This window comes from Leopardus geoffroyi, chromosome D3 (assembly GCF_018350155.1).
Source record: "Leopardus geoffroyi isolate Oge1 chromosome D3, O.geoffroyi_Oge1_pat1.0, whole genome shotgun sequence".
NCBI classification, from domain to species: Eukaryota; Metazoa; Chordata; class Mammalia; order Carnivora; family Felidae; genus Leopardus; species Leopardus geoffroyi.
The window spans coordinates 72,253,897-72,276,785 of record NC_059339.1 but is presented as its reverse complement, the minus strand read 5'-3'; the positions used below and the strand labels follow the sequence as shown (position 1 = coordinate 72,276,785).

The 22,889-nt window shown below is 34.7% G+C and overlaps 1 protein-coding gene across 4 annotated transcripts in view; it reads right to left on the bottom strand.

Moving 5' to 3' along the window:
- DCC (DCC netrin 1 receptor) overlaps positions 1 to 22,889 on the bottom strand; it is a 1,140,843-nt gene that overhangs the window by 285,239 nt on the left and 832,715 nt on the right. For all 4 annotated transcript variants that reach the window (XM_045458871.1, XM_045458872.1, XM_045458870.1 and 1 more), the window contains exons 10-12: positions 12,856 to 13,004; positions 11,041 to 11,179; positions 3,858 to 3,907 (exon numbers count right to left, since the gene is read on the bottom strand). In XM_045458871.1, coding sequence (XP_045314827.1) covers positions 3,858 to 3,907; positions 11,041 to 11,179; positions 12,856 to 13,004 — 338 coding nt within the window. The remainder of the gene's footprint in view (positions 1 to 3,857; positions 3,908 to 11,040; positions 11,180 to 12,855; positions 13,005 to 22,889) is intronic.

Here is a 22,889-nt window from a genome sequence, read left to right as displayed (position 1 = left end):
TTAGAGATTGTCTCTCCAACCATCTCATGTTAACAGTGAGAAAATAATGTCAACTTTGAGGAGTTATAATAGATCAAATTTGGTTAGATGAAAAGTGAATTTTCTCTCATATGTTTCCCTATTAAACTATGAATTCCATGAAGGCAGAGACTGGATATGTATAGTAGGTGTATATGCAGTGTGTATGTATGTATAAATGCATGTGTGTATGTATACAGTATATAGTAGATATATCATAAGTACACAGTAAATGTTGAATGAATCGATGCAACTAATCTTGACTTTCTAAGATCTCAAAGTGCTAGCACCAGGGCCCAGCATCCTGAATCCTAGCATTCTCTAAATATTCTTACTCTCAGAACTTTTGTATTGGAACATAGGAAAATGGTTAAGTACCAACATAAGCCCTTCCAAAACTATACAAATTTAGGCTTTATATTCTAGCCAACTAATTAAGTTGTAATATTTATTTCTTCAGGGGCGCCTGGGTGGCTCAGTCATTTGAGCGTCCGGCTTCAGCTGAGGTCATGATCTCATGGTTTGTGAGTTTGAGCTCCGTGTTGGGCTCTGTGCTGACAGCTCAGAGCCTGGAGCCTGTTTCAGATTCTGTGTCTCCCTCTCTCTCTCTGCTCCTCCCCCACTCATGCTCGTGCTCTATCTCTCTCTCTCTCTCAAAAATAAATAAACATTAAAAAAATTAAAAAAAAATTTACTTCTTCAAATAATAATTGAATTTCAAAGTAAAATCTTAAGAAAATTATTATAAAGTTTTCCCAATAAAACAGTTACATTTTAAAGTCCATAGTGTAAACCATTATTTTCTCTTTTTTAATGAAGATGTTATTTCTTGTAAAGAAATTTTAGTATGAGAAATAACCACACAATCATGACTCATTATTACCTAAAATCTAGTATCTATAGGTAAAGCCATTTCTTCAGAACAAAATTTGTGTTCATTGTTAGCTTGCAGAAAGAAAATCAAATCTGTTCTATGATTATAGCTTTATAAAGGTAATCTGCTGTATGGGGGTTTTAAGGACAATAAAGTAACATAATTTCTTTTGGTTCTTTTATCTAAATGTGTAAGAACCTTACTATTGACATAATCTAAAACAGGATTTCTCAGTCCTATTGGCTTACTAGGAGCCAGAACCTTAACAAGTACCTCTAAATGGTCATTTTATACCATATAAATGGTCATTTAAATGGCCATTTTATACCATATAAATGGTCATTTATACCATTCACTGAAGTGAATTTTCAGTTTTATGTACAGAAATGCTAACCATCAGGGCACCTAGGTGGCTCAGTCAGTTAAGCATCTGACTTCATCTCAGGTCGTGATCTCATGATTTGTGAGTTTGAGTCCCACGTGTGCAGAGCCTGCCTGGGATTCTCTCTCTCCCTCTCTTTGCCTCTCCCCCACACATGTGTGCATGTTCTCTATCTCTCTCAAAATAAATAAACCTAAAAAAGAAAGAAATCCTAGCCATCTGTGTGCACAGATATTAACACCACCAGTCAATTCTCATTGACTGTCAGTAAAAAAATGAGTTATGTTCAGTAATTGCAATGTTATATAGAATAAAAAATTTTAAATATGGCTCTGTTCCTTCTATATTAAATAGAAATCTCAAGTAAAATGAATGACATAGATGTTTAATTCTTTTAGTTTAAAGATAATAATACTACTTACATAACTAAAATATTCCTTTTTAAATAAATTTTGTTTCTTAAAATGGCAATAGTCAGGGGTAAATATTAATATATTTGAGAACTTTTCTTTTGTTTCAAACATAAGAACATCAAAATATAATATTGTTTTTGTCTTTTTCCTCCTCCTCATCAGGAATAAAAACAAAAGTGTTTTTGCCATCTAGTTTCTTTCTCTTTGGTAACAATCCAAGAATAATCCAAATTCATAATTTATATTTCCATAAAAGCTAGGAAATAAGATAACAAAGAGAAGGAGAGGCTTTCCAGTGCCTGGGCCTGCTGTATTCATTCTAAAAAGCTAATGAACAAGTTAAATTTTCTAGCAGTGCAATGTGCCAGATATAACCACAAGAGGATAGAAACAGGAGTGCTTATATTTGGTCGTTGCAAGCCTTGCATATTATAGAAAAGGACAGGTTGGGATATTTGTATACACATATAGAAATCAGTTGAAAATCCAATTTTGTGAAACAGGAATTCCCCTTTGAGGGAGGTAAAAAAAAAATCCATATTTAAATGTAGTCAGCATCCAAGGTCATTCAATAATGCCTTCTTCACATTTCAGAAGAAAACCTTCATCTTTTACTAGAGTAGACTGTATGGAATAAGAGCACACATACATACACGTAAATAGCTTGTATCAATTTCTATGTTCTGTCTTGGAGGAAAGATGTGAGGCAGGTGAGAACTCTGATAAAAATAAGTAATTAAAACAGTAGAATCAAAATGTGTTTTCCAAATTTCACTCATTAACAACCTACAATAATTGCAAAAATCTACTTGACTATGATTTGGCATTCTCTTAATTTGAATGGTGCATCTGTAAAACATTTAATGTTGTTGCCAATAAAAATATAGTTTTTTAGGGAATACTTATCTCTGGTTATTTTCCTTTAGCTTTTTTTTTCTAAGTTCACTTATTTTACTCCTTTTAATTTTAAACTTGTTTTACTAGTTCTTATCCAATATAGGGACTAAAAATAAAAGAGGCTAACAATTTTAGAGACATTTCACCTGTTCCAAAAGACAAATTTATTTGACACAGGCAAATCTGTTCAAAGTCACAAAACAGGGCTTCATCAGAGATTTCTGCAAAATTTGGCAAGGAATTGTACGTTGAGGGAAGTAATAGCTACCGACACAAAGTTAGATCCTATGTATATGTTATATTACCATTCCTCATGATAAATCAATAAGGAAAGCATTAACATTCAAATTACATGAGTATAGAAACTGAGGTTTGTTGAGGTTAGAGACTTTTCTAAGATCACATACAGGTATTAAAAGAGAAAGCTAGGATAGAAACTAGAGTATGACTTTCTCTAAGATTCCTATAATTTCCCTGCTGTCTACCAGAGCTTAGACACCAGTTAGGCTGCCCCCCTCACCCCGCCTCCACTCAGTGAGGTTCAGGGATAGTGAAATTATTTCCCTGAGAGCACACAACCAAGCGAGGAAAGAGTCAAGCCAAACCAATCCTTGTTTGCTTCACTGTACTATATGGCTTTAGCTGATTTTCAAACCCAAGGCACACTTGAAATAAGGAGATGTTTCTAGCAAACTGATTTCTGGCATTAGGTTCCTTATCTTCAGCTATACCTAGCTTACTTTAAGTCCATTTGAAAGTTATATCAACTTTCCAGGCCAGGAAAACACTAATCGATGGATAACACTGTTTCATAAATATAACCTTATTGGACCTCAAGAAAGGCCTTCAATGTATATATTTACAAGTAAAAAATAGAGATTATGATAAAATATTCCATTCTAACTAATCTGTCAGGAAACAAAGTCTCTATTCTACCTCTCTCAACGTGAAGACGTTCATTTCTTCATTCAAGTGCTCTAACACAGTATGTCCTATGTAGCCACTATAGGTAAATGGACATCTTTGTTTCCTGATAGAATAGACTTTAATCACTGTCACATTCGTAAAACTGTGTGCTGTTAGTAAACAAATGTTTCCTTTAATTAATTCAAGTGTGGTTGAAGAAGATGCGGAATCAATGCCACTCACTCCCTGTGCTGTTCTGGAACATTTCTTCACATGGAAACCACCCTGCCTCCCAAGAAGGTGAATGAATGGGTAAGTGAAAATTACACATGTAAGTACTGAAATAGTGAAACTTTCCATGACTTACCCTTGAATTAACTACTTCCAGGGAGACGTTCTGAGGCGGGGCACTTGGCACTAAAAGGAATAAAACAAGGTGAGGTGGTTACTGCCAAAGTCATAAAAGAGAAACAACAACCCTCTGTGAAAAAAGAAAGCATGACTTTCACAGTTCATGATGATAATTAGGTAGGCTGATCCAGGTGGCACTTCAAAATTTTCCTGGAGAGATGGAAAATAACTGCATATGTTTATTTGTTCTTACTTGGTAGGCCAGTTATCCATATAGGGAGCCCCCAAAACTGTTTGGTAAGAAAGCACCTGCCGTGATACCAAATACTGCCATTTAATTACAGCTTTCTTATTATTACCTTCCCAGAGAAACCAATAAAAACACACCGGAGATTTCCTGGAGTGGTTTTAAAGGCTTAAGATGTTGTGCATTTCAGGATCTGCATGGTTTTATTATAAAATATGTCATTCTAATGGTCAGTCATGTTGCTTAATCCCCTTAATGCAATCTTTATTATCTCTTAAAAAGAGAAAAGATGAAATACATCCCTCTTTTTATCTGTATGTAATTAAACCTATGTGTCACAGATGCAAGCAAGTTATCAAATAACATTCGGTGAGTCAATTCCAGGAACAAAAAAGGCAGTTTATTTTTCTTTGTAGATTTTCTGTTTTGTTTTTTTTTTTTCTCTTGCTTGCATTTTGATTGCCCGATTCCTTCACGGGAAAAGGAAGAATATATACAAATTTCTTTATAATACTTGTAATAAATATTTACTATATCAAAAAGTGAATATTCTATCGTGTGAATAATTCAAAGACAACCATTCGCTGAACAGCTATTATGTGTAAGACACTATCCTAGATGTCTTGGATAAATCATAAACAATGTTTTTTGCCCCCCAAAAGAAATAGAAGTAGCATTCAATAAATGCTTAACATACGTTAATCTGTAAAATATAGTCCCTATTTGTTCATGACAAATTGATTAACAGAGAAGAATTGCTCTTAGCATTTTCAAGAATTTAAAGGCCATTTTCTGTCACATTGCCCCTTCTTTAACTTGAACTTGGACAATATCTATATTTCTATAGGGTACTTGTATTTTCCCCTGAATTCATTATGCCCTACTCTGAGTTTACTTTCTGAAAGTATTCACCATGAGGGTATATGTCTCATTAATCTTTACAGCCTTCAAACTGACATTCAACTAATATTTACTGACTCAATGATTACATGAAAAAACAAATACTTACTTAAATATTAGCTCTTGGACCTTCCTGGACACCATAAGAATTTTAATCACTTTGTTTTGATTTTGAACTTCTGATCTTAGTACTTGATAAAAGCTGTGGCCAATGTAGTTTGTGATAAATAACACTCACTGGTCTTATTTTCATGAATTAGGTCAATAATCCTTTCAAAAAATATTTTATAATTTAATAAATAGATTTTATTATTCAACTTACTTTAGTTCATATTATATTTCTTTTCAAATAAAGAATATAATTCCCCACAGGGACCAGGATTTTTGCCTCTTTGGATGCTGAATCCTCAGTATCAATAGAGTGTCACATTCAGCAAATATGCGTTGAATTAATTAATTAACAGAGAGATTATAAGAAATAATAAAACTTTTTATCATACTTAGAGTTTTAGTCATAACAAGCTTTCTTTTTGCAGTTTTATTTTTTTTAATTAAGGTATAACATACATATAGTATAATGCACAAATCTTGTATGCATGATTGGATACAGTTGTATGTGTGTGGGTGTGTTCGCATTTAAACACCACCTAGATGAAGATTTAGAATATATAGTATACTGGAAAGTTCATTTGAGTCCCCTCCCAATCAATACCCTTCTAAGAGTAACCACTATTCTGACTTCTAACACCATCGATTAGTTTAGCTTGCTTTTAAGCTTACTAAAAATGAAATCGGTTATTACTTCTAGGCTGGTTTCTCTTACTCATTATTTCTTGAGATTCATTCATCTGTTGCATCCAGCAGTAGTTTTGGTGCTTCTGTTTGTCTTTTATTGCTCCTACGTATTATATTATATGACTATTCTATTTTATATTTACTCATTTTGTTGATGAATGGCCTTCGACTACTTTAGATTTAGGACTGTGAGACTAAATCTCCTATGAAAATTTTTGTACATGTCTTTTGACAAACAACTACACTCATTTTCTTCTTTATATACCTTTATATACCTAGCAGTGGAAATCCTGGTAGAAGTAAAACCTCTATGGGGGTTATTCATATGTAAACAAGGAAAAATATACATATGATAAAATTTTCCAAAGTGGTCCCACCAATTTACACTCCCAATAAGAATGTAGCAAATGTCCAGAATCTCCGTATCCTTACCAACGTTTATTTTTTCTGAATCCCTTCCATTTTAGTCATTTCGTAGGTATGTAGTGTTTTTATTTGCTTTTTCTTGAGGATCAGTAATGTGAAACATCTTTTCACATGTTTGCTGACATTTGGATGCCCTTTATCGTGGAGTTTTAAGAGTCTTTTTTTTTTTTTACAGCTAAATTTCCTTGGGGCGCCTGGGTGGCGCAGTCGGTTAAGCGTCCGGCTTCAGCCAGGTCACGATCTCGCGGCCCCGTGAGTTCGAGCCCCGCGTCGGGCTCTGGGCTGATGGCTCAGAGCCTGGAGCCTGTTTCCGATTCTGTGTCTCGCTCTCTCTCTGCCCCTCCCCCGTTCATGCTCTGTCTCTCTCTGTCCCAAAAATAAATAAACGTTGAAAAAAAAATAAAAAAAAAAAAAATAAAAAAAAATAAATTTCCTTTAAAACTCATCTCTAAAATTTTCATTCCTCTATCTTATATTCTATGTTCATGTTACTATGATTAAAATATTAAGATTTTTTTTTTCTCTATAGCTAAAATAGTCAGACGGGCTCTTCTGCATTTGGCAAACTTCCTATCTTCTCGACTCTTCTCAAATGTTATAATAATGAAATGGACTTCCCTAAACTACCTTCACAGACCTGTGGACATTCCCAGTCTTCAGGAAAGGGAAGAATGCAGAGGCTTTAATAAGACTGTCTCTACATTCTGTTTCTGTAAAAGATGAAGTATTAGAGTAGACTGGAAATAATAACAATGTGTGTGATCAGAAAAACTAAACAGACTGACATCCTCACAATGAGGAAGAATTTAATATGATCCATATTTAAATTATGCTGTAAAGCATTGAAAATTAAAATAGGCACCAACTGAAAAATGCTAAGTGCTCCATCATATAATTTCACAAACTTCTAGCACATGGGCTGTTCTTGACTTATGTAATCAGGAAAAAAGTAGAGAGTTTATTCTACAGCATTTTTAGTTGTCAATCCCACTCTCTCCCTCTATCAATTCCCATATTCCTGAGACATAAATAGATAAAGTAGATAGGATTAGATGCTTGGTGGAAGGAAGTAGGATCTACATTTATTTGAGCTTTTCTTTATTTGACTTCCCAAGATGTTTCATTGTCTCATGAAGCAAAGAGGAAAGCCATGGTTCATTGTTTTCTCTTCAAAATGTCAAGCAATTTATCATTTATAATAGGTTGGTTAAGGCTGATCAGAGATACTCAGTCTAGAAACTCCCTCAATATGGTGAAACATGCTGGTTTGATACATATGATGATGATATATTCTGTATAGTAGATAAAGTTCCCACATTTGTAAATCAATCTCCATAGAGTCAGGTACTTGAGTTCCTCCCCTTACCAAATGTGTGCTGTCCTGTACACATAACTTATGGATTGAAATAATTCATATATAATTATGAGCTTTGTACTTTCAGCAATTGATATAAGAACTTCATTATAGAATAAGAGAAACTCAAGATTTTTCACATTAAATCTTGCTTCTTTTCCTACTAGCTTGTGATCTGACTCTGCTGCTTACCAGGCTAGCTTTTGTGACCTCTTTCTAATATTAGTTTTGTCATCTGTAAAGTAGAAAAAATCATAGCATCATAAGGATTAAAGATTATTAATGCAAAGTGATTAGAACAGGGCCTTGTACTAATAAGTACTCAATAAATACCAGTGATAACAGTAAAAAGCACATTCTTATAGTTAAGCTTGTCTATGAAATTGGGTCCCTCTGCTTATGGGCACAGAGCAAGCTGACATGGAAGCTCATAAATATTAATTGATTCATAAAATCTTTTAATGACCTACACTCATCAACTGGTTCAAGAGAAAATATTTGGGAACAAATTGGTAAAACTAGTTACATTCCATGCTATTAGACTGCCTAAATCTGATGTCCATCTCAAAGGGTTTAAAGAAGCAGATCGTTATATACAAATCATACAGTAAGTGGAGGGGTTTGAATGAAAAACAATTTTTCTTCCCAGAAACACAATTAAAGCAGGCTAAATTAGAGATGAGAGCTTATCAGGACAGAAATCTTTATAAGCATTTTAGCATAACAGGAAGACCATTGGGATAATTAATTCAGAAAAAAAAAACCCATTATTTGTATTTCATTTTTGCTTTTATTTAATTTTTCTCTGGTCTCAATATCAATTTTATGCTATCCTCTGACCTGATAAGAAACATGGTGCCCTCAATAACATGCATGTATTTAGGCACAGTCATCTATTAAATTAGCCACATAAATGGAAAGTTCTAAAGATAAGGCTACACATAAAAACAATTATATTGTTTGGCTTAGCTATCTGATTAATTCAGTAAATATTTACTGAGATGATGAATGCAGAGATGGACATAGCAGCATTCTTCACATTGAAGAACGTGTAGTATACAGAGAAAAAGTGACACGTACATTGTCATAGATAATATTTATTGAACACTTAAATATATGCCATGTTCATATTTTTGGTGCTTACATGGATTAGCTCATCTAATTTCCACAACATCTCCCTTTTATAACATCCAGAAAGTCAAGGAGAAGACAGCTTCACAACTGAGGACTAGAAAGTAGCAGACTATGAAAAGTGATTAAACATATATCTTTGTAGGATGTGTGACTACAGCATGGGCAGCTTCAACAGAGAGAAGACATCAGCATGAGCAAAAAGAAGGGGACTGGATAATAAGAGAGAGAAAGTCAAGAGTGCAGGGGTTTTTGTTGGAAATCCAAAGAGATGAATTGATTGTGAAGGAGATTGCAGACAAGTTTCAGGAGCCCACTCTAAGGGGCCATTCAGTTCCTGCTTTCTCCTATCAAATGCATCGATAAAGAGAAGTTGGCATCCTTTGTACAATGATGCTTGCTGGGTTAGGGTCATGAAATCCTTTTATTTAGTGACAGGCATTTTCTACGTCCTAACTGTTACAACACTTAAGAGATCATCATTTTTGGACTAATGAGTAATAATCTATCTCTCTCACTTATGACATTTAAAACCAAACTGGAGAATAAGGCCACAGTATTACAGTTCAGAGTGTGAATGAAATCTACATAAATTATGTAAAATATTCATTTTCATTTGTTTTCCTTTTATTTTTATAATTATAAGTTGTGAAGTAATTTATTCTGCCAATAAATATTCTATTCCGTCTTCAATAACAGAATCAGATGGATGGGCATTAAAAACGATGCTGAAGTGGTGTTACATAAAAATTTTTTTAAGTTGAAATTGCAAATGAGCATCACTCCTGTGTCTTCACTGCACTGTCCTTAATAACATGCATGACCTTCCTCATTCCACTGATATTGTGTGAAATATCCGCCCAGATACTTTTCTAGATTAAAGAATGATGGATTGGTTAAGGAATCACAAGGTAAAGTCTTTTTTTCCCTTGAAATTCAGCAGATCAATAATTTATAGAATTATATACAACAACATGGAAACCACTGCTGAAAAGAGATAGCTTGTTGCCTTTTTAATATTCATAGAGGCCATCTCTGCATCTCTACACCTGCTTGAATTTCCACTAGCCCCACATCATATACTCTGCTGTCCTTTATTTTCACTTGTCATTAAATTTCCCAACATTTCATTATCCTTTTCTTAGATGTCTAGTTTCCTCTGCTACAGCTTTGCCAAATCCATCTTTTTCATTAAGATTTCTTCCTCTCTTTTATGACATTTAAGAAAATATGTCTAATATTTCATTTGTTGGGCAAGGTACAGCTAAAATTATGCACTTTCATATTTAGTTTTAATACCTGAAATAATGGATTATTTGGCCTAAATCTTATGACATATTTTCAAATGAAGAGGTATACATAGGAGGGCTGTCCATCATTTACACCTTTAGTCATCCAGTCCTCTTTAGAATGAGAAATAAAAAGAAGCACACCAATGTAAATTAGTCCACACACATGCACAAATGTGTCAGTGTTTACAGACATTAAGAAACCACCCCCCAAAAATAATTTGAACTCTTAGGAGTAGTCCCACGTTTGAAGATAACCTACTAATATGATAGGAAAAGACAGGATAAAATTGGCAGAGAGGGAAAGCATAGGACCTGAGGTCCCTGGGTGGAGAAAAACACATATTTTGGAACAATGCTGGGAGGAGTGTCTGACCACAGCACACCCCCTCAGGCATAAGGTTCCTCTTAAGAATGTAACAGATCCCACCCATTCTGGATTTCAGGTTTTCCCTTCAGGTTTCCCTCAGGAATTTGACAAAAGACTGAAGTATGGCCATAGGCTACCCCTCATACAATGGAAACCAGACAATCAGGAATTGACAACCTAGCACCTAGAGCTATCAAGCCAATAAGGGTAGAGTGTGAGAAAGAACAAGGGGGAAGGCTGGGGGAGGGTTGACCAGAACCTTATAAAAGCAGGACCCTTGCCTACAGTTCTTGGGCATTCACTTTCAAATGCCCCCTCTCTGTAAACAGAGCTTTCCTACTATTCCTCCTTTCTAATCTTATACTCTAATAAACTTTTGCCTGTTGCTCATGTTGTGTCCACCTCTTCATTCTTCGAAGCAGCAAGACAACGAATCCTGGGTATTGAGGTAAAGAATCCTGCAACACTAGGAAATCCTGACACAGAGCATATAATATACCTTTTGAAAGAAAGTTTAAATTTAACTATAATAGATAGTTTGAGTGAAGTAGCCAAATTTTTAATTAATGCTAATATATGCCATTAAATTTTAGTTCAAAGGCCTTAAACATGCAATCCATGGCATACACGCAGTATTATTTCATTACTATCAAATATGTGAGTCAAGTTTTGCCATTTAACACTTACCATCAGAAAGTGTAACCACCGTTATGTCATCAGTAGATACTCCTGGCCCATAGCGATTATAAGCTAGGAATCGAAGAGTATATTCCGTGAATTTTTTCAGGCCTTCCAGCTTATAAGATAGTCCATCAACCTCTATATTCTGGAGACATAAAATGTCAAACTGTTATTCAGGAGGCACATTAAAGCAGAAATGGCATCCATTCTGCGCAATCAGTGAATTGGATATTAGACTCTTACTCATAGAACCACCCTCTAGCCTTATAATGAGTTGTTGTAAAACCTAACTTGTGACACACACTCCCCCACTAAATTCCAAACCACTCTGTAGACTCCTAGTTAAAATAGCACCATGCTATTTTTACAGTCATTAAGTTCCAATGTGTTTAACACCACCCAATACATTGAATGGTATGCAATATTCCACCCACACTGATACTGAAGGGCAGAAGGCAACCTGTGAATCCATGGGAACAGATCGTTACTCCTCTCTCTTAAATGGAATAATTCACTAAGAAACAGTGGATTTCTTCCTTCCCTTGCTGAAATATACCCATGGCTCTTGAAACTGACAGATACTTTGCCATAATCTTTATCCCTCACAATGCTGTGAGGTGGGTTGGAACTGTTCAGTACGTCACAGCAGCATAAATGAGGTACTGGAGGTGAAGGTCATTGAGAAATCAGAGCCAGTTTGCTGTAGAAGACCCATTATTAGCTCTCCACAATGATGCTCACACTCACATTTGTCTCAGGTAGCATCACTTCTGAATTTTTTTAAGTGGATTGGTGAAATGCATCATGGGAAAGACAAAAATGTATAGAAAATGGAGAGAATGGAAAGCTGAAAACAAGGGCTAAATAGCATGGGGACAGAAAATAAACAAACAAAAAAACCAGGATGATTGATTGTGTAGAAGGAGCTCTTAGTAATTCCTATTGCTCAATATAACTTAGGACTTGAACTATTTTTGAATAGGGCTGTTGCAAAACATCTTTAAAAAGCAAAATCCCTATCATGCAGTTTATGTGCAAGCAGGAAGACCACAGTATGCTTGACAAGCTTCACAACATATCCTGAGAACTCTGGTATCCCAAGGTAGGCTCTTGATTTTTCTTATTTACCTACGCACTTGTCTTACATCTTTTCCCACATGAGGTTGAGAAACCGGAAGTAAACATCTCAACAGTCATATATATGTCACAGAATAGAACTGCTGACTTTCATGTGTCTCCCCCTAAATCTAATTTGCCTATTTTCAAATATCTGCACAAACCACAGATTACAAGCAACTTGAAAGGAGGCAAGTAGCCTTCTGGAGTGAGGCTTATTGAAAACAATGAAAAGTGATAGGTGACTACAACCTAATGGTGAGGAAAGGACAGAAATAACTCAAATATATAGAATGAAAGCAGCAAGCTGACTGAGGCCTTTGAATAAGAGATCAGTCATCCTTAAGACAAGGACTGACAATGCAAATGGTTTCTAGGACCAGATAAGTTAATATAAATGTGGCTAAGCTGGCCCGGGCCACTAGCTATTACAACTAAAAAACAAAACAAAACAAAAACAAAAACAAACGAACAAAAAACATTCTTTGTAGTGACTTCATTTCATTGTCCATTTGCCTCTCTTACAACCAGAATTCAATTAAATTTCAATTAAATTGCTTAACGTTTCTAATAATCAGTATTTAAAAATTATCAGCTGTCCAATTAACATGGTGGACTGGACCAAGAGTTTGCAGATCTCCTCCTATGCCTCTGGTCCTAGGACCATCCAATAGGTGGCAGCACTGTGCCCATTCCCTTGCCTACCTGTTCTTTTCCCGTGGACACCTCAGTGCAGAACAATCTGTAACCTTGGACTGGACCATTTGCATAGGCAGGGGGTTCCCAGGTAATAAGAATTGAGGTAGGTGAGGTAGATACAGCTTGCAGGTTTTCTACTGGCCCTGGAACTTGCACTGTGTACAAAAGAAATTGATTAGTATGACAGGGTTCTCTTCCTCAAAACAAACAAAATTACATCTTTTACAGTTAGGGATATTATAGCCCTATGTACTACTTTAAGAACCAAATGGGATGAAAAAATAAAATATAAAGTAATGAATTTTAGAATCATTTCACTCTGAAATTCAGGAGAGGGTTTATATTAATCTAAATTACGTATTTCATTTTACAGTTGAGGAAATTGGTCAAGGAGTCTAAATTACTAGGAAAATGATGGAAAAGGAGTGGGATTGTTAATCTAAGTTCTTAGTATGGAAAATTTTCCACTATCCCAGCATGGCTTTGCTTGTGTATGAATAATAACTACAGAAGGAAAAGAGAAAATACAATTAGAATACTTGTATATCATGATTCTACTTATAATTCAAATGAACAGCACAGCTATGGATAATTTGCCACATCTGTATTTAAGTCAGCATTTTAAAATCTTGCCCAATTCTATGTCCTTTAAATTAATATTGAGATTTAATTTTCAGTTTTACTTTCTAGTATTCTATTTCCTCTCATGACTGCTATTTTACTTAATCAAGAATAAGTAGCTTGTTCATTAAATAAATTATATAGCACAGGTCCACAATTGCTTAACCAAAACACTTGTGTCCAGATTTGTTTTGAGATCTGGAAATTTTCAGATTTTAGAAAGACAATATGATGTATGTACAATGTTACATTTAACATCCCAAGTGGGGTCTCTGTATCCTGTTATCAAATCATACATTTGCTGCAAAATATATGATATTCACATCAGACAAAATTATTAAAGACTATGCTTAGCGTAGCATAAGGGCAGATCAGTTTTGGGTATGTCAGGAGTCAAGAAATTCCTTCAAATTCCAGATTTGCAAATTTTGAATTTGTGCATACTTTTTTATTTATAGACCTGAATACATAAATATGTGGTTTGTAAATTGTAAATGCCATACATCGTAATCTAAATTAAATAGTTTCATCATCACAAATATGATGACAATTTTAACAAACATGCTGTATATTTTCCCCAGCCTTAGATCCCACCTACCTTTGAACAGATGCACCTTTTAGGCCTCTAAATAGAATTTTGTGAGCTTAACATCCACAGTAAAAGTCTGAAACTGTGGCCGACAGATATTTGATAACACAACTCCTTAGATCAGTGCTGCACCTGTGTCCCTGGATCAGTTATTTTTCAGAATTGATTCCATGGAGCCCAGGCTCCTTAAGGCATCATGGCTCACGCATTGTAGAAAAATGCGTGGAAAAATATGTATATATTTATATATCAGAAACATGTGTTTTATGTCACATTCACATATTTCCCACCAGTCCCCAAAGCTTGAGCATCCTTGTTATTGACACTTGCCTTCTTTCATCTTAACAAATGATTGCTGACAACTTCTCACAAACTTACTTGAAAATCATTTTAAACTTACAGAAAAATTTAAGAATGCAAATAGTATGTTGAACACCTGTATTCCCTTTACCCAGATATACATATATTCTCAGGGCACCTGCGTGGCTCAGTTGGTTAAGTGTCTGACACTTGATTTGGGCTCAGATCATGATCTTGTGGCCTTGAGTTTGAGCCCCACATTGGGCTTGGCCCTGACTGTGGAATCTACTTAGGATTCACTCACTTCTGCCCCTCCCCCACTTGTGTGTGCATGCTCTCTCTGTCTCAAATAAACTTTACCAAAAGAGATACACATATATACATATGTGTATACATATACACATATATACATTGTATGTATGTATATACATACATACAAAAGAGATACACATATATACATATCTCTTTACCAAAAGAGATACACATATATACATACGTATGTACATATACACATACATACATATACACTTATGTATATATATATACACATATATGTATATATACTCTTTCTCCCTATATACATATATATTACATATTTATTATATATATAGAAAGAGACAGAGGCAGAGAATCTGAATCCATTGTTACACACACCATAGCTCTTTACTCCCAAATATTTTAGTGCATATTTCCTAAGCATTAATTTGTACATAAATAATATTAACTTCAGTACCTTTCATATTAATACAACACTTTTATATAATCTTCATCTGCATTCCAATTGTGTCCACTGACTCAATAATGTAACTTATATAGCATTTCCTTCTCCAGTTCAGGATCCAGTCTAGGGTCAAGTTTGCATTTCAGTGCCATAACCTCTTTAGCTGGCTTTAAGCTGGAACAGTTCCAAAATCCATCTTTATCTTTTAGGTCATTTATACTTTTGAAGGTTATACCCCTTTTTTAAATTAATTAATTTTTTATTAAAAACAATTTTTTTAACATTTATTCATTTTTGAGAGACAGGGAGAAACACAGAGCATGAGCAGTGGAGGGGCAGAGAGAGAGACACACACACACAGAATCCAAAGCAGGCTCCAGGCTCTGAGCTGTCAGCAGATCCCGACTTGGGGCTTGAACTCACAGACTGTGAGATCATGACCTGAGCCGAAGTCAGAGGCTTAACTGACTGAACCACCCAGATGCCCCTAGCCCTTTTTTTAAATTCATAGAATATTCTTTATTTGGGTTTTGTTTTTGTTTCTTCATGTTGGATTTAGGTTATGCATTCTAGACCCAAATGAGACATAAGTGATGTCTATACCTCAGGGCATCATGTCCAGAGGCATAAGACCTCTTTCCCTCCATGGTTGGTTATGTTAGATCTGAATACCTGGTCAAGGTGCTGCCAGATTTCTCTGTAGCATTAACTGGTCCCTCTGTATCCCCCCAACCCCAAGCCCCTCTCCATTGCTTATAGCCAATAAGCAATTTGTGGGGAGATACTATGTCAGGACCATGTAAATATCATGCTATTTATCAAATTCTCTTAGAATTAGCATCTATTAATAGTTTTGATGTATCAATTTTTAGCATGGTGGTTACAAAATGTTTTGTTTTGTTTTTTTCTATTCAAGCACTTCCTCCAAATTAGCCACTTGGCATACTACATTCTATTATAAGCAAGAACCCATATGTCTATTTATGTTATCTCTTATTGGTATGGACACATGGATTTCTACTTTTTTATGGTCTATAATTCATAATTGTCTTAAAGACATTTTGGTGTTCAAATTGTCAAGTTCAAATCTGGCCAGTGCGGTCCTCTTTAAGTTGGTCCTCTGTCCTTGTAATATGACATATCATTTATTGAAGAACTTTTTGTCTTCCTGGCATAATATAGTCCAGGCTCATCTTGGTCCTGCCCCAGTTCTGGAATCAAACATGTCTCTAAATATTTCTCATTCCTTTTAGTGGGGAATGGTATTCAAGACAAAGATCTGGATGTCAGCTCTGTTCACTGCTGCTTAGTTGTCTTACTGCTAGATCCTTCTGGTGAATGAGAAACAAGAATGTATATATACTTATGCATACACAAATGCATTCACACACACACACACACATATATATATACATATATATATATATATATATATATATATATATATATATATATACTCAAATATATAGGTACACAGGTGCATTTTTCATGACTTGACAGAGATGCCTCCCATTCTAATCCATCTCTCCAGAGTTTGTTTTTGTCTTCTCCATTCTTCTTTTATGTCCTTTCTTCCATAGGGAAGATTCTGGCTTCCAAAGAGTTGTATTCTGACAGACACTTTATGGGAGTGCCTTCATCTTGGTACTCTTCCAGGAAGGGGTAGTTTTTCTATGAAAAATTCCTTATTACACAAAGAAGACTTCAGTAGATAATACTGAACAAAGTTCACATTGATAGAATTAGAACTGTATTATGTTGACCCAGACATTTTGTTTCATGGGGGAAAAAAGAAAAATAAAAACTTGCTCACTGACATTGTTCAACTGGATTTTCAAAATAGGATGTTTTAAAGAACAGTAACAAAAAAAAAACACACTAGAATTTGCATGCTTCTATGATTACTGATATATTCACAATGACAATGTAAACATTTCTAGACGGAAGGTTTTCTGATTTGGAATCTATTATTTTTCTAAAGAAGAAAGACAAAGAAAGGAGCAAAAGAAAGAATTGAGACTGAGTGATCTGCTTAAGTTATATGTTAAATGTGACATAACCAGGATTTTGAAATTTCACAGAGCATATATCCCTGTGGCCCAGTGATGTATAAAGTTTTAACTGAATGTGTCTCTTCTTGGTCTCCTATGGCTAAACTGAAAAGGCATTACCTATTTTTAAAAAAATGGCTCATTATGGAATCCAAGACTAAGATTTAAAAATGGCCAACATCCATTGGGATGTTGGGAGCTATTACTCCTGATGTGAGATGTTACCTTCAAGGAAAGTTTCCCATCTCCAAAAGGCTCAGGAGATGAGTGGGTTTCCCTTTCTTGGAGAAAGGAAGGGAAGGCAATTTTTGGGAAGTTTTGGCTCTTCTGTTCCACTGGAATACAAAGGGGTAATGGGAAGAAGAGTCAGACACCTGTGAATCTGGAAGGCTAAGCTGAGGGTGCCACCTAGCATAATGGGGGTGGGAGTGAACAGCCTGCCAGACTAGACTCTTTGAGTATGTCACAATCAGATATGACAACCTCATAGCCACTTTCATCAGGCATCGTGAGGAGAATAGACAGCCTACATGGATGTCCACAGCTCCAGGCAGCATCCCCACAAAAGCTACCAATAGGCCTCACTCCTCCCCTGCTGAGCCCACCAAGGGCTGCTTAGCGTCCAGGTTCCTGGTCAGGAGAATGGTCAAAACTCTCCCCTTAGGTTTCCAAATAATAATAGCAGTTGTCTTTTTCACAGGGATATGCACAATGTTAGGCATATACAACATATTCAGTAAGTGTGTGTCAAATGAATGACTTTATATACAATTACCAAATGTTACCCTAAATAACAAGCCTAAAATAAAAACAGCTACTCTAACAGTCTAACTCATTTGATTTTGTTAATTCAGGATTGTTACTACAAGTGATCAGAAAACAGTGTTTTTCTAACATACTTGGTAAGAACTAAGGTTGGTATATTTATGTTTGTTGTATGCATGTGAACCTAGGTACACTTTGCCCACTGTGTAATTTGTTTATATGCATATATAATTTGGTTACTTACAGGACACCATCAGGTGGTTAAGTACCATAATTTGGTCAGTTCTCACTGGTAGTGCCTACTCTGATTGTCTGCTCACCAACTGAATTATTCTCCCTTCCTATTGGTCATCAGACAGTATCAGGGAAAAACATGTGCTTGGGATTCCAGGAGAATTTTAAACAGAGATAATAGACATAGGAAGTAAAAAAGAGCATTCAGAGCATTTAGTGTAAGCATGCACAAACAAGAGTATATGTTTTCACCAATTCCAGCCAAATGATAACATTCTCTTTCTTTTTATAAAGTTTCCACTTGTCCACTTCCACTTTCTACTTCCAAGGATTGCATCTTAGTACCAAACTGTTTGCTACTTTAACTTGTGAATTTTTGTTGTTGTTGTGTGTTTTTAATTTTTTTTACTTATTTATTTATTTAGAGAGCATGAGGAGGGGAAATGGGCAGAGGGAGAGAGACAGAATCTTAAGCAGGCTTCATACTCAGCATGGAGCCCAACGCAGGGCTCAATCCCATGACCCTGGGATCATAACCTAAGCAGAAAACAAGAGTCCGATGCATAACTGACTGAGCCATCCAAGTGCCCCTAACTTTATGTTTTAAAATAGAATTTATTTTACGATCTGATTGCATTGTTCTTTAACATTATCATATATTAAAATTAAAATACCATAATGTTGTTATTGTTCCAAGTAAATATAACATCAAAACATCAAAAAAGTACTAGCAAATTATATATTAATCATATTATCAGACCAAAACACTGCTTGCATATGGGATATTTTTCTTTACAACATTCCTGGCTAGTGTCAAGACTGTTTCACATAAGCTATTAAACGCTTACTTTTCTTCACAACAGTGCTATAAATTCAAATTTGTGAATTCCCTGATATTTTCCTTTTGAATTACAGCCCAAACATAGGTCTGTGGATAATATACTGTGATTATGTTAATTGTGGATGTACACATTTTTGTACATCCACACAAATTTGTGCATTTATTCAGGTCTGTATCTATATGTTTAAGCATAGCTTATCTGGTTTTACATATGTGATTTATTATATACATATTAGAAGGAGAGAAAGAGAAAAAGAGAGACAAAAATGTTCAACAATGGGAATTATATGAGAAATCAATACTGTTAACAGCTTCAGCCTTCCATTTCATTACATTTTAGCATGTCAGTCAAGAAACTTAATGGCCTTAACTGCTCATCATTTCCAAGATGTCTTTAATAATCCTCACTGATCCCCTCAGTTGGACAATAATTTTGTGGCAAAATGCATCTAATTTCTCTTCATCTCTATTCGAGCTACCTATTTCTTCAAAGAATGGCAAGATTTCAGAATAGATGCATAATCTATGCAAGTAACTCATCAATCAATGTCAGCTTAACCAACCACCTTTTTAAATTTCAATATTGCATTCCAGTAGAAATTCATTATAACACCTGTACCTAAGAACAAATTAAATACTTATGTTGGAGTAAAATGATATATATTACATGTCACTATTTGCACTGGGGACTGTAATTTCTGACTATATAGATAGATTTATAGCATAACAGAGAACTCTATCATGAGATATTATTGGATATTAACCCCCAAAATGGCACATAAAAGTTAGCTGAATCTTAATACAGCATCATTTATCATATATAATCATATTGAAGACAGGATGTGTGTTTGTACTGTATGTGAGAGACTGTGTGTGCATGCACACAAGCAAGTGAGTGAGAAGGGAGGAGAGCGAGAGAGAGAGAGAGAGAGAGAGAGAGAGAGAAGAGTGGAGAAAGTATCAGTTTAATGAGCTATAGTTTGTTAAGATGGGGGTATAGTTTCTTGTCCCTACTCTACTTATGATAAAGATCAGTCATTGGCATCAAGGAGTCCATAGAGTGCTTGAAAGTGTATGTACACTTTCAAGAATGTACCATGTACATTTTTTAGGTGTAGGGTCCATAAGTTTCCATCATTAGGATCTATGATTCCCCAAGAAGTAGCTCCCAATGGATCAGATAATGGAACAGATATCTCTTGTTTCTTTTGGCTTTGAAAACCAATGATTCTTTATTATTAACTCATTTGTAATGATTATGAATTACTTTCTGATGGGAAATATAGCAATGATTTTACTTTAAAAAGACATCTTCAACTTTTAATAAAATTCTAAAGCTGAAAAATATTTCCAAAATAGACTGTCCATCTCATTTTCCAAATCATGGGCAATTTAAAGGCATTTGAATCAATCTGGTTTAATTTGTCAAATATTTTAGGTTTTACAAGATGTTAGAGCTTTTGCTGATCAAGAAGTTACATAGCATATATGAATTAACACTCTGGTTTTCTTTTTCTTCTTTTTTCTTGACGTTTATATTCCAAAATCTATCTACCCGTCTACCTTTCTGACTTCTCTTTACTATATGTAATTTGATATTTGCATTAATCAGACTAAAATCTAAATTATGATTTATCAACTATAAGGTTCTAAAAATATTTTGGGAGTTTAAATAATCCCTTCTAAATAAGAATGTAAATATAAGATTTTCATAGAAAAAGCTTTAGAAGGATCAAGACATGCCACTGTCTTCATAATACTGAATGAGGCTGATGTCTCTTCACCATTATACTGATGTTTCTCAGCTGGAAGTCCAAAATGAAGACAAATGTTAGTGTCAGAGAACATGTAGTTGAACATTTGAATATTTAAAGTCTTTTCAAAATGACTGTATAGTACAATGTGTCCTACTCTTCCTAAATCATCAATTTAACAGCTACCAAACCTCTTTTTTTCTTAAGAACTAAAGTACTAGTGCATTTGAAAAAAAATCACATGTTATCATTCAGATAATGACCTATCATTCACATGTCCTCAATTCAGGCCAAAATTCTGAGCCTGATTTGCTTATTCATTTGCTAATTTAAAAATGATTCTTGAGTTCATTGTTTAAAATGGGCAGCAAAAGATCTAAGTAATTGTCTGTAGTGATCTAAATGGATTTAGACCACAATGCTCTTATTTAAGCAGCGGCTTCCATTGCCAATCTCACTGAACTTGTTTCAAATGCAAGTCATTTCTGAAACAATTTGCATTTATTGATAATAAAGTGCATGCTTTGATTGCCTCTTTGATTTTTTTTCCTCCTGTAGTTAACAGCTTTAATGATATTTCTATGAAATCTGTTTCTATTTTGTATGGGGAATGCAACATCAAAAAGCCTGCAGGCAATGTAATTATTAACATAATGAAACCCCTTTTTGACTGAACTATCCATAGTTAGGAGATATGACAGTAATTTGGCAAGAAGGAAGCACAAACTATGGGGTAGGTTTCTATTACAAAACCACAGAAGTCTGACTAGACTTGGTTAGAGGAAGTGGTTATTACCTGAGCATTTTATTTAGGGTTTTAATAGGTGGTATCTGCTAAGTCACAATATACTCAACTATGTCATTGTGTGTATATAGAGAAATATATGTAGATATCTATGCACACATATAACATGTGATATATATGATTTACATATTCCTTATATATACACACATGTATACACATATATGCTAACATATTAAATGATGGATGTTTCTGACAGTGTAGTAGAAAAAACTTTAATGGTTCTCTCTGAAAAAAAAATAGTACTGAAAGTAATCTTGTGATTCATCCTAGAACTAGAAGCAGTTTGATAACAAAAGTGATTTCAGAAATTGACTTCAAGATAAGGTCTTTTCAGTGGGGTAGCTCAGGCTTTTCCTTGACATAGTCAAGTAGTAATAGCCTTGGTGAAGTATGCCAAGTATTTTGAACTTCACTTTAGAAAACAGGCAATACGTAGAAATGTAAAGTGTAGTGGAAAATGTAGATTCCTGATGGCACAACTGAGGTCTCAAACCTAAGTTCTCAAACCATTTAAACTGGAGGTTTCTAAGTAATGTCAAAAGCAATTGTTTTTATGATCTAGAAAAGTTGCCTGAAAGATACCAAACATTGAAACTAAAAACCTAAGTTTTTAGCCAAATGTGTTTAAGTTTCCATGTTACTGAAGGCTAGATGTAATATAAATTCAATCATACATTTTTTCTCCTCCCTTATAATTTTTTTCAGAATAGCTTGGGTTGGGTTACTTTCCATTATGTTACATTTCATTTTAGATAAAAGTACCAGCTGGTTTTAAAGTCTATTCATAGGTTTTATGTGTTTAGGATACAGTGCTGCCTCTAGTATTATGAAATATTTTATTATGATAGAAATTTTCAAGGAATTTAGTAGGACAGAGAAAACACACACACAGGAAACACCTAGATGTGAACAACAGACCATATATAACCAAGATTAAAACCTCTCTGGGCAGACAATGAATTATATAAGAATTCTAGAAATTATAATCAGAAATGGTTATGGTAATTTGGTCAAGAATATTTCTTGAAGAACAATTAAGAGATGTCCTGATGGAAAAAGGACAAGGAAGTTCAGGTGTGAAGAAAGAACCTGATGAGTCAGCAAAAATGAGTTTGATGGGTAATGGCCTTGAAATTAGCTTTTTCAGAATAGAATTTACAAGCTGGTAAAGAGAGAAGAACCATATAGCTTGGGGAAGGCTTCCAACAGTGAGGCCTCTAAGTAAAGATAATGAGAAGAATTCCAAAATAAACTAAATTAAAGATGGCACCACTGATGATCTCATATTGAGGAAACAACCAGAAGCATAGAATTTTCAATTATTCACTTGTTTTTCTATTTTGCTAGCATTATCCACAA